Raw genomic sequence first — 12,302 nt, 5'->3', positions numbered from 1 at the left:
TAAAAGCTTCATATGAAATCTGGAGATAAATGTGAAACTTTCCCATAACTGAAAAGAGACAGTGGACTTAACCATGTAATTTCTTTACAGTTCTTCAGAAAATAGGTCAAAGGAAGTAAAGTGAAGCCATCAGTGTGATTTTTATTCAAAATAGTGGTATTTTGTCACACGGTAACACCAGTGATGTGACTCCAGGGGGTGATTACTGTCATTATATATTTTATAATATTTATTTGGATTTTTTAAATATATAATTTCTATGATATATTTGATGCATACTTTATTGCATTTTAAATAGTATTAAAACATGTTTTTGAACTCAAAATACGGGGACAAGTAGTTCTATGGTGCTTGGAACAAAAGGCAGAACTATTGTTTTGTTATGAAATATGAAAATAATTTAATCCTCAAGTGTTTTCAGGTGTAACTCTTCTGTAAAGGCTAGGGGCAGAAAAATGGACGTTTCCATGGAATGACCCTTACATTGACCCTCAGCCGGGATACGCCTTACATCAAACCACGCGAACCCCGCCACCAAGCCCCGCCCATTCCGTCGCTAACATTGCCCGCCAGTGTTGCTGCAGCGACGGCTAGCTGTTAGCTTAGCTCATGTGTTGTTTGTTGTGTTTGGATGTGAGCGGACACGCGTGGTCTCTCCTCCAGCCCTCGTACACGGTAACTACGACACTGTCCGCACCGGACCGAGCCTGAACCCAGGATGTGCTCCGTCGTCGGATGTGACTCGTGGCGTCGCAGTGCGCAGCGGTACAAGTTACCGGAGGATCCAGAGAGCAGACTGGAGTGGGTCCAGTTCCTGTTCGAAGTCAATGGACAACGGCTGAAGGAGTCGTCCTGGACTGACATCACCATCTGCTCTGAACACTTTACTCATGACTGCTTTGATAACATCATTTCGTTATCTGGCACGTTCCAGCTGACGTCCAGTGCCGTCCCATCTCTGTGCATCAAGGCAGAGCCAGAGGAGCACGAGCTACCTGAGCACCCTGAGTCATACCAGGTGAGCTGACAACATGAGGGGATGTTGCTCTGAGACACACTGTTAAGTTACTCATCCCTGCCTCTTCTGCATATTAAAATATATATCCCCCCCCTTCAGGTTTTGTTTGTTATGATACAAACCCCTGAGTGGATGTTCATTTATACTCATTTATAGTCTTGCACACTGTTGTTATTGACAAAAGTGCTTTAAAAGGGTATTAATTCTTTATAATTTAATACCTAATTGAAATTATTCACTCGACAATAGGCTTTAAAGATCACTTTCTAGGAAAAGGTTTAAACTACACACCACTTCTAAGTCATGTTAACATGTTTTCAACTTGGATCTGGGGCACATCGCACAATGCTGCACATTATATACTATATAATAACAATGACTTCTGCATGAAGTATGAATAGGTTATAAACAGCATTTGATTATTCTGTGGAAACAAATGTATTTCTCCTTTTATATGATCTAAAATGAATCTTCTAGGGTTTTTTTTGTAATTGCATTCAACAGAAATGAAGTTTGATGTTACAGTGTGGATCATCTTGTATAAAGCGGTATACAGTCTAATGATGTGTTTTTATCTTTGAAGGCGAGTGATGCTGTCGTTTGTAAAGAGGAAAGTGAAGGCAGTGTGAGTGAGGGCGCCCCTGAGAGCTATGGACGCGTGAGCAGAGAGTTGGACGGGGAAGAAAACCCTGTGGATTATTTGCCGTTCCACAGTTTGGATTACGCAGCAAAGGTGAGGATCAAGACTGCTGGACGACCGACTCCACTGATAACCTTTAACAAAAATGTTACACCTGCTCAGCAGAAAGTCTCCCAGATGCGACGGCTTACCTTGTGATGCAGGAGAAATGTTTTAGAGGGCATGGGGATATAAAGTATAAAACATTATACTGTGGGTCAGTTTTCCTCCTGTCCTCTGCAGTATTTTGAGTCGCCAACAATATATAGAAACACTTCACATCTAAATATTTTCATTGACTCAGACTATCACGCATGTGCAATGTCAATGGTGAAATGTTATATTGTGCAGCCCTTCTGTCATGGAAAACTCTGCTTAACACGACTTTCAGTTTATTGAATCTAGCTTTTGTTTTTTGTACAGCTCGTTGTCGGTCTATGCTGCTACAACTCCAGCTGTTATTTCTTGTGTTGCTGTGTAGGAGGAGCCTGTGGAAACATCAGACGCTGCTTCTCAGTATGATCAGCATGTAACATACGATACTCCATCTTCAGACTCTGAAGAGTCAGAACCAGCTTCACCGGGTAAGAAACTTGATATTATTATGGGTTAGTAAGAATGGAGTGGGTGTTCTTGCAAATGTTTTCTCTTCCTGTGAATATTAAAGTTTAAATTTAATTTGCAGCTGCCCAAGAAAGCCCAGCGCCAAGTGATGCTTCGGATGATTTCATGTCTGATTATCGTCAGGTGCTACAAAAAGTTGCGAACCTTGATATAATCAGGGAAAAGTAAGATGATCCTTTTGTAGCAGTTGTACTTTCATTACAGAAGGCACGTTTTTAAAACCTGTATCTCGTTTTTTTGTTTTTTTTTATCAGAGCTGCACTTCTACAGATGAAAGGAAAGTATGTCGTGAATGAAAACCGCCTCTTCCAGTTGTTCAGCTGCAAGTGCCCGTCATGTGATTCTAAGATGAAGGTGGAGAAGTTCACCTATGGGCTGCTCATCGTCTTGAACCAGCAGTGCCTCCAGTGTGAGTACAGAAACCAGTGGAAAAGCCAGGTCAATGCCAGTGTCCCGACAGCTGAAGACCAACACCTGACGGGAGGCACAGATGTAACTCCGCTGACCAGACAGGTAGGGTGTGAATAGTAACAGATGTACTGCAACATATCCACCGTCATCTAAGAAGTTTTTTAAACTAAAATTATACTACACTGTCCAATATTAAGACACTTCCATGGTTATACATATCTTATATTATTTATATTTTTTACTATTTGGTGCTGTTAATGTTTGTGCTGGCTCTTGTTAAATAAACAGGTATAGCTGCAACGATTAGTTGATTAATTGTTTAGTTGATTGATAGAGAAATGATAGACTATTTGAATAATCGATTCATTGTTTAAGTCATTTATGGAGCAAAAGTAGTGGAAAAAAAGCTACTATTTCTCAGCTTCTTTGAGATTTTGCTGCTTCTCTTTGTTATCTTTGGATACAAGACATTTGGTGACACAGCTTGACTCTTGATAGTTGCAATTTTTTATTTATTTATTTTTATTTACAATTTTTTTTTACATTTCTTAGACCAATAATTAGCAAATTAATTGATAATGGTCAAAGGTCAATTAGTATAAAAGCACCGTAATGCTTCTTTGCTTGCAGCTCTCTGTTTGGCTGTAATATTCATCCTGACATACACTTTTTGAAATTGTTACACATTACCTATCCCCTTTTTTGTCATCATATCTTTCACAGATAGAATCAACAGATGAAAAGCGCAGCACTACCACGGGTGTCTCTGAGATGGTTGCTGTTATCGATGAGGAGAGTGATCCCATGGATGAGGTATCGGGCGATGAAGACGACACGGATTCAGACGAAGATTGGGATCCAACAAATTCGCCGGATGACAAGCTTCTTAATGATGAATCTAACGAGGAGAGCACAGACGATGATGACCCTGACGACGATGATCTAGTTGCAGGCAAACACACTGAGCTCTGCACAGATTGCGGAAAGTTTTTCTATAAACAGAAGCATCACACGTGTGAGCACAAAGTTAAACCCTATTCTTGCAATATTTGTGGGAAGAGGTGTGTTACTGTGGCCGCTCTGAGTTCTCACAGCAGAGTCCATGATGAAAACTATGAGCATCGCTGCAAATACTGCCATGGTCCATTCAAAACAAAGGTGGACAAAATAACTCATGAACAGACTCACCTAACCGAAGGAAAGCCCTACAAATGTCCCGACTGTTCAGAGACATTTGCGACAAATAAGCAGCGCAGAGTCCACATGGAGGTTCACGGAGGTCAGAAACAGTTAAAATGTCACATCTGTGGGTTACAATTTTACCGTAAGCGTTCTCTCGCAAGACACTTACTTGTGCACACAGGTGAGAGGGCGTTTAAATGTTCAGTGTGCCAGCGTGACTTTAACCAGCCAAGCCACCTGAAGTCCCACATGCGTCTGCACACAGGGGAGAGGCCGTACAAGTGTCAGCATTGTGACAAATGCTTCAATCACAACGTGAGCTTGAAGAGCCATGTCCAGCGTTACCACACATCCAATTCTGACAACGTAGACGATAAAGACGAGACAGGGCAGAAGGGAACACATAGGCAAAAACGTAAAAGGAGGAGCACAGGGAGACCAAAAGGAAGACCGAAGAGAAACGCAGCTGGCAACTTGGTTTCAGAGGAAACGCAAGGACAGTGTTCAAACACTAAGACTGTCAAAGTAAAAGCACGGAAGTTAAAGAAAACACGTTGCAGCGATGAAGAGAGTGAGGACGAGCCGCCCGAAAGCGACATATCCTTTGACTCGACAGAGGAGGAAGAGGAGAGGAGGAAGAAAGTGACATCGAGCACAAGTAGATCGAGAGGAAGGGCAAAACATTCTGACAGTGATTTTGACCAAGAGGACTTGAAGAAAAAGAGGCACAGCGGCTCAGGGAAATGTGTGAGACGACCGAGAAAGAATAAAGCTGTAGAAGACACATAGAAATACATTGACCTGCACGTGCAACACATTAGATGGAAGCAAGGGACTTGAATCCTGTTAACTGATGTGTACACCATTGACTCAGACTGGGTAAAATAACAATAAACTGTTTTTCCCTGGTTTCTTACTGTGTTTTAAACGATGAATAATTCCATAATCTACTACACTGTATATGAACATTAGATGTGTTAATTACTGAAAAGAGTCTCATCTCTTAGTGCCATCAGTTCACTTGTACTCTATACCTACAGCTAGGTCATGTTTAGGGAGGAGTATGTACATTTCTTACAAGAGTTGGTTTTTATTTTGACAATTTTGAGGCAACAAAGCTGAATTTTAAAATGATTTTGTAGTAACTTGATTATGGAGGATTGAACCTGCCAAAATAAAAATAATAAATGGCTCATTAAATTAATTAATATGTCATTAATTCACCGGTCAGTGCTTCCACCCAAGGACCTTATATTAAAACATGGATACAGTGTCGTGGACTTTAAGATCTTTACCATGATTCTTCCAGTTTAGCGCCCGGCTAACTTGAAGAGATATAAAATGATTTATCTTGCGGCTCTTTTAGACTTTACAAGTTTTATTGGACTGAATGATCGATCACGGTGTTGCATATCTTTTCAATCAAGGCCTGACACAGGCTGAAATAGCATTATGCCTTGCTATTACAGATAATATACACATTAGTGTGCGTAATGTAAAAAGACGGCTAGCAAGGCTTCAGCTATATTGGCGGCGCAAACTAAGTGAGCCTGATGACGTTAACTACATAGCTGACCACCTACGACGTCCTGGGCGTCTCCATAATCTCAGGCCTATCATATCACAGTCATTATCTCGAGATCTTGAATTAATTATATTTTTATCTCGGTAAAACAAAGTTTCGTTATCTCTAGAAGATTATCCCGTTATCTCGGGAAAACGGCAGTTGTTATTTCGAGATAATAACTCGAGATCTCGAGAAAACAAATGAAATTAACTCGTTATCACGGGAAAACGGAGGAAATAAAATGTATGAATGCGTGGCCCTTTAGGGCTTCCGTAGCTTGGAGCACCAGAGGTATGTTTGTGTTTATGCTGCTAGCACAGGAGCTTTGGACTGCGGCTAAGTGGTTAGCAACAACATCACAAAACACAGACATCATAACTGCAAAACTGTTATTTCTTCATTATCTGTTGATGATTTAAGTTCCTTTTTTTATGTTTTCAAGTGGAATTCTTACATAATGCACCTTTAAAGACAGTCACTTCATATTTTGAACGCACAGCCGGGATACGCCTGACATAAAACCAGGTGCACCCGGCCGTAGAGCTCCGCCCATTCCGTTACCATCACAGCTACTAGCAAAAGCAGCTAGCTGTTAGCTCGCCACTGTTGATGGCGCTGGAAAGCAGTCGACCCTGAAGCTTTCACTACATTAAATATTAAACTTCAACGCTATCGGAAACTGGAGAGACACGACTTAAACGCAGGATGTGCTCCGTCGTCGGATGTGACTCGTGGCGTCGCAGTGCGCGGCGGTTCAAGTTACCGGAGGATCCAGAGAGCAGACTGGAGTGGGTCCAGTTCCTGTTCGAAGTCAATGGACAACGACTGAAGGAGTCGTCCTGGACTGATATCACTATTTGCACTGAGCACTTTACTGATGGCTGCTTTATAAAGGTGACTGCGGAGACTGGCACGGCCGAGCTGAAGTTTGACGCTGTCCCGTCACTGTGCATCAAGTCAGAGCCAGAGGAACCAGAGGAACCTCTGGAGAAGCCACATGTGGTGAGTCTGCCCCACAGCTGTGGTGGAGTCAAAGCTTTGTGTTCATTCAGCGTTTCACCCGAGCAGCACACTGTGAACACATGAACCCATAAGTTAAGTGATAACGAAGGAATGATAAAATGTCTGTTAATTAGAGGAGTTTTTGCATTTGAGTCTGTCAACAATAGCACAGATAAACAAGAGAGTAAGTATGGTGTTTAAATACTTTATTCCATGTGATTGTATCACCATGTGAGAGAGGGTCCTTACAAAAGCTCTCCTCTCTGTGCACTCAAACAATCAAACAAACTATAATCACATCTTCCTTTTATACAACATAAAGTACAGACATATTCAACTGGTGGCCCTTTAACAACCTCATTCTGGCCCTTTAAACCAAACTGACAACCCACTTCTAAGATAACAAAGGTACTTTTTAACTTCCTGTACTTCTATATATAACATTTAAATAAAACAAATAAAAAAAAGTCAGAAAAAAGTGCATTGTTTTCAGCAACCAAAGTCAGACATAGATGTAAATTATGTAAAAGTCCTGCACCTTAGTTATTAAGTCTGAGCGACTAATGATTGTGTTCATTGTCAGTTATTCTGTAGATTGTTTCCTCGATTGATCAATTAGTTGTATGATCTATAAAATGCCAGAAATTTGTGAAAAATGTCCGTCAGTTTTTCCCAAGATGATCCACAACCCAAAGTTATTCAGTTTAATGTCACAGAGGATAAAGAAACCAGGAAATATTCACATTTAAGAAGCTGGTTTTGAAAAAATTTCCACAAACCAATTCAGCTATTGTCTGAATAGTTGGCAATTATTTTAATCAACAACTAATTATTGCAGCTCTAATCGAAATGTCAACCAAACACAATTTTAGTGAATTGTATGTAGCTTTTGTTTAACTACAAGCTCGTACTTTTGTCCTTTTGTGCAGGAATTTGATCAAACTGTGGATGGCGCTCATCAGTGGGATGCCAGTCCTGAATCAAGTGCAGTGTCGCATTCACCGGATGCTTCAAATGCATCTGGTTTTGAACAGATGCAGCGAAAAATCATGCTTGATTTGGAGAAGGAAAGGTGAGTTACACTTTCTCGACTCCTTTGCTCTCTTTCTGTTCGGCGTTAAGTTGACTTTTAAAATCTTCTTTTTCGTTTATTCTCAGAGCCGCGCTTCTAAAGAAGAAAGGAAAGATTGCTGTGAACGAAAGCTGCCTCTTCCAGTTGTTTCGCCGCAAGTGCCCGTCGTGCGGCTTCAAACTTCAGATGGAGAAGGTCACCTGTGGGCTGCTCATCATCCTGAACCTACGGTGCCTCAAGTGTGACTACAGCTTCCAGTGGAAAAGCCAAGTCAATGCCATTGTCCCAGAAGCTGAAGATCAACAGGTAGGACTTTAATAGTAAGGCATGCTGTACTTCTAAATCTACTCTATGCTAATAATCATGCTATTGTTATTGTATTTTTCACAGGAAATGCAAACATTTGATGACCCCAGTGGCACAGTTTTCTCTGAGATTGTTACTTTTAGTGATGAAGACAGTGATCCCGAGGATCACCCAGAGGAAGGCGAGGAAGCTGATGACGGAAAGGTGAGCTCAGACGGCGAGTGGTGTCCGACTGAGGACATTCTGCTGACTGAAGAGCTCACAAAGGCGACTGAAGAGTACAGCGAAGATGAAAGCGAAGGAGAGGAAGAAGAAGAGTTGGATTCGGCGGGAGGCCTCAAAATCAACGAGCTCTGCACAGAGTGTGGCCGTTTTTTCACCATCCTGAAGCCTCACCAGTGTGAGCACAAAATAAAGCCCTTTTCCTGCAACATATGCGGCAAAAGATGCGTCACCCAAATGTCTCTGCATGCTCATAGCAAAATCCACGATGAAACCTATGAGCATCCTTGCAAATACTGCCACATTACCTTCAAAACGAGGGTGGACAAATGTAAACACGAGCAGACGCACCAAGGCTGCAAAGATCCGTATCAATGCCCGGACTGTCCAAAGAAATTTGCAACCCGTAAACAGCGCAGCATCCACCTGGCAGATCACAGAGCCCCGAAGGAGTTCAAATGCGGAGTTTGCGACATTGAATTTAAAGATGTGCATCATCTTCGGAGACACTCTGTGGTGCACACGGGATTGAAACCGTACAAGTGCTCAGTGTGCGAGCGTCGCTTCAACCAGTCAAGCCACCTCAAATCCCACATGCGTCTGCACACAGGGGAGAGGCCGTTCAAGTGTCCGCATTGTGACCATAGATTCAATCACAACGTCAGCCTGAAGAGTCACGTCCAGCGTTACCACTCTGGAGGTGCACGGAAGAAAGGAAAGACAAAGGAAAGTGCGAGCGACACAGGTGATGCTGAGGACGATGGGAATATGAAAGGCACAGATTCTGAGTTTGACAATGTAGAAGAAGAACCAGACATAGAAGAGGAGGTGCAGATGGAGGGAACAGATGACGCGAAAGGTAAGAAGAGGACCACAGGTAGACCCATAGGAAGACCGAAGAGGAATGCAAAAGGAAAATTTGTTCTGGCAGGCGAAAAAACAGGCCGGAGTTCAAAGTCCAAGACCGGAAAATCAAAGGCGCAGAAGAAGAGAAAAGGTTCCAGCGAGGAGGCAAGCGAGGGCGAGCAATCAGACAGCGACGTTTCCTTTGACTCAGCAGAAGAGGAAGAAGAAGTGAAGGTGGAGACGGTGAAGAAGAGCACAAGGAGAACAAAAGGAAGAGCAAAAAATGACAGTGACTCTGATTTTGACCCAGGAGAAGAAACAAAGAAAAAGAAGTACAGCAGCCAGAGCGCAGCGAAACGTCGATGCAGACCAAAGAAGACTCCGGAGGTCTGAAAAATTCTTCACACGCGGCCGAAGAGTTAATTAACATCCACATAGTCCACTGTCTATCTGACTTAAACTTACTGTGAAAAGTGCACCATGTAGTTTTGGGGAAAAAATATAAAAAATCAGAAGTATTTATTTTTTAAAACTTTTGAAGCCAGAGAGGTGGCAACTTAAAGAGGTCCAGCAAATATAAACAAAGTAAAGTTTGTTTATCATTATTATTTTTTATTATTTTTATTGTTATTAATAAATATAGTCATGAAAAACAATCATTTAAGATTTTTCTCTTCTGATTAAAAATTTCTTCTCCAAAACTAGAAAGTGCAACTTTAAGACATCAAAGTTTGGTTTTCAAATTCTTGATGGATTAACCGAGTTAAATGCTGAGTCGCTGAGTTCCTTTGCAAGAAAAAAAACGAGCGAGTGTTTGTTCAAAATCGATGCGAAGCTAATGTAAGGAGCTGCTTAGCTTGATAAACAGCCTTGCTAACTTTCACCAGTAAAACAACCACCTCTGATAATTTGATGTCACTGAAATGAATAGACGTGAAGTGATGGAGGATCGGTAAGTACATCACGAGTTTGGGAAAAGTTCTGTATTCATAAAATGTAATAATAATGAATGAAAAAATACATTTATACTTCACTACAAAGCTGCATATTTACTGTATGTAAACATACTGCGTAGTTGTTTGGTATTGCCACTTGATTGTAAATAAAAGCTGTGAGTTCTCCTCCGAAACCTGAGCTTCAGTGATGATCCGTGTGTGCTCAGAGATTTATGAAAGAATATTTCACTTGCGGTTTTGTTTCGTTTGCTCCATTAGCTACAAATTGATGTAAGTTCATACTTGTACTGACCATTTAGTATTTATCTGCTTCTTTCCTGGTAGAAATTGGTTTAAGTTTTTATTGAGTACGCTACAAGACAATCATCTCACTGAGGCTTGAAATTAGTTTGAGATACAATACGTGAGTCATCACAGTGAAGAGAGGTTAGTTATGGTTCTGTAAAAGCTCTGATGATTATAGATTTCTTGAACTCACCTTCTTGGAACGATCAGTGTTTTAATGCAGCAAATGACCAAACACACAGTCGGTGTTCCTGTTGTCAATGTTAGATCACGTTTCCTCTTTTAGATTTCAGTTCTCCGATAAATCAGTGCAGTGACCTCAGAGCGTCCCTGAATGCACCACTGAGGAAAGCTTTGGAAATTGTCCCTGCTTTGTTTCTTTAAGTATTTAAGAAAGTAAAATACAAGTTAAGAAAGAAATGGATGAATACATAGTGTTTTTAAAGGTGTTATTTGTAAGAAAAGTTGATTTTTGAGTCTCATTCCCAACTCGTCAAATAATGACGCTTTGTGATGGCGGCCGACCCGTCCTATGCATTAGTTTTTGATGAGTTGGGAATGAGACTCAGAAAAAAACATTTCTCACAAATAGCACCTTTAGATATATTGCCATACTATACAGAGCTAGACAAATGGTTGCAAGTAATACTAAATATATGCAATTAGCAGAAAATTATATAATATGCAGTATGGGCCTTTAAAGGATTGCAGATTTTAACATAAAAAATTTAAAAATGAACGTAGCAAACAGCCAGTTTGAGACTTTGTCCTCTCAGCTTGTCCATTAGCTTATACTCTGTATCTGTATTCACATAAAATGTCTGGCCAACTCCAGTGAAGCTGCTGTGGGTATGTGAGAATCTTGCCAAAGGAATTAGATTTTTTCCCGACCTTACAGTCGTTGAATTTAAAAGTACGGGCTGTTCTGGGTTCAGAGTTCCCACTTTGATCACAAACCCTGAATGATTCCCCCCATGTAACATGTTTATCCTCTTTCTTCTTCTGTGTGTGTGTGTCAGAGCTTAAGCTTGCTTCAAGGCTCATTTAGTTCTTTCTTTTTTTTTCTGAATGTTGGAGAAACTTTCTCAGCTTTTATCTCTGGGAGAGTCAGCCTGTTGCCGGGTAAGACCAAGTACGGTTTGCAGATCTAAACATAGAGTGATGTTTGGAGAGCTGAAGTAAAAAGGAACTGAGTTTGTACCTTTAAATATCAGAGCAGCGACTGAGTGTGTAGCCTGTGTGCATAAGAGGCAGACGCGTTTCTCAAAGCCTCTCGGTTAACCAGCTGTGTAAATCAGATACTTGATGCAGTTTATTGAAGTCATTTAGTGGTGCGAAATCAGTCACACATAATTCATTTGAGACTGTAGTTTCATAAATTTAATCTGGTTTCTAAAAAAATAAAATAAATTGGGAGTAATGTCACGATTACCAAGTCGAAAGTGACACCTCCACAGACCTGGTGTTTTCCAACCGACAGTCCAGGCCTCTAAATTATTTAAAAAAAATGTCAAAATAATTAAAAGGATCTTAAAAAAATGACTAAATTTAAATGGCAGCCACTTTATTTTCTGTCACTTGACTAATAAATTAATAGTTTCAGTTGTACTTGTATATATTGTTGGGTAGTTTTATAAACCCTTCTTATGTTTTGTGTGCAAAAACCTTGAATTGTTAAGAAACTTAAAATATCAATCTTGAAGATTTTCATGTAAAAAAAAAATCTGTTTAGTCACTATCTATCGCCGAATGAGGGAGCTCAATGATGATCGAGCCTATGGCCCACTGATGAAAGCCCTTGCATTTGCTGTAATACCAAAGATGTACGCTGGGTGTCGAAGCGACTGTCCCCGGAGAATATCACCAGCGGCGTACAGTTAGTGATGCGTTCGCCAAGCAGGGTGGTTGGTCGGCCAGAGAGAGTAGGTGGTTCGCACGCAGCATAACAGTTTTGTTTGTCCTGGTCTCTGCTGGCGTTGGGAGTAAACGGTCAACGTTGCTGTTAACGGTCATGGCCGATCAAACAAAGAAAAGACCGATAACAGCGCACGATGAAAATTTTAAAAAAGGTGCAAGTCGCCTTCATGTGGTGTTGTTATGGAGGCGTGGCAAAGCTGCAAACTGACGTCACA

The 12,302-nt window shown here is 41.0% G+C and overlaps 2 protein-coding genes across 2 annotated transcripts; both read left to right on the top strand.

The window, feature by feature from the left end:
* The first annotated feature begins 537 nt into the window (after window positions 1-537).
* On the top strand, window positions 538-5,023 carry LOC311267131 (uncharacterized protein). The gene is made up of 6 exons (XM_084370000.1): window positions 538-1,018; window positions 1,602-1,751; window positions 2,179-2,281; window positions 2,383-2,485; window positions 2,576-2,834; window positions 3,456-5,023. Exons 1-6 carry the CDS (start codon window positions 719-721, stop codon window positions 4,701-4,703), a joined length of 2,163 nt encoding a protein of 720 aa, XP_084226126.1. The 5' UTR covers window positions 538-718; the 3' UTR covers window positions 4,704-5,023.
* Window positions 5,024-6,016: 993 nt separating this feature from the next.
* LOC311266525 (uncharacterized protein) lies at window positions 6,017-10,063 on the top strand. The gene is made up of 4 exons (XM_084368933.1): window positions 6,017-6,483; window positions 7,413-7,555; window positions 7,642-7,861; window positions 7,946-10,063. The coding sequence occupies exons 1-4, from the start codon at window positions 6,187-6,189 to the stop codon at window positions 9,320-9,322; spliced, it is 2,037 nt and encodes a 678-aa protein (XP_084225059.1). The 5' UTR covers window positions 6,017-6,186; the 3' UTR covers window positions 9,323-10,063.
* The last annotated feature ends 2,239 nt before the right edge of the window (window positions 10,064-12,302 follow it).

This window comes from Pagrus pagrus, assembly GCF_965226575.1.
Source record: "Pagrus pagrus genome assembly, chromosome: 12".
NCBI lineage: Eukaryota > Metazoa > Chordata > Actinopteri > Spariformes > Sparidae > Pagrus > Pagrus pagrus.
Note: the sequence above shows the minus strand (reverse complement) of the source record. Positions and strands in the feature narration are given on the sequence as shown.

Bases quoted from the DNA above. Each gene is read 5' to 3' on its own strand.
- LOC311267131 (XM_084370000.1), top strand. From the start codon at position 719: ATGTGCTCCGTCGTCGGATGTGACTCGTGGCGTCGCAGTGCGCAGCGG. The intron at 1,019-1,601 runs GTGAGCTGACAA...TTATCTTTGAAG, and splicing joins AGCACCCTGAGTCATACCAG to GCGAGTGATGCTGTCGTTTG. The intron at 2,835-3,455 runs GTAGGGTGTGAA...TATCTTTCACAG, and splicing joins TAACTCCGCTGACCAGACAG to ATAGAATCAACAGATGAAAA.
- LOC311266525 (XM_084368933.1), top strand. From the start codon at position 6,187: ATGTGCTCCGTCGTCGGATGTGACTCGTGGCGTCGCAGTGCGCGGCGG. The intron at 6,484-7,412 runs GTGAGTCTGCCC...CCTTTTGTGCAG, and splicing joins CTCTGGAGAAGCCACATGTG to GAATTTGATCAAACTGTGGA. The intron at 7,556-7,641 runs GTGAGTTACACT...GTTTATTCTCAG, and splicing joins CTTGATTTGGAGAAGGAAAG to AGCCGCGCTTCTAAAGAAGA.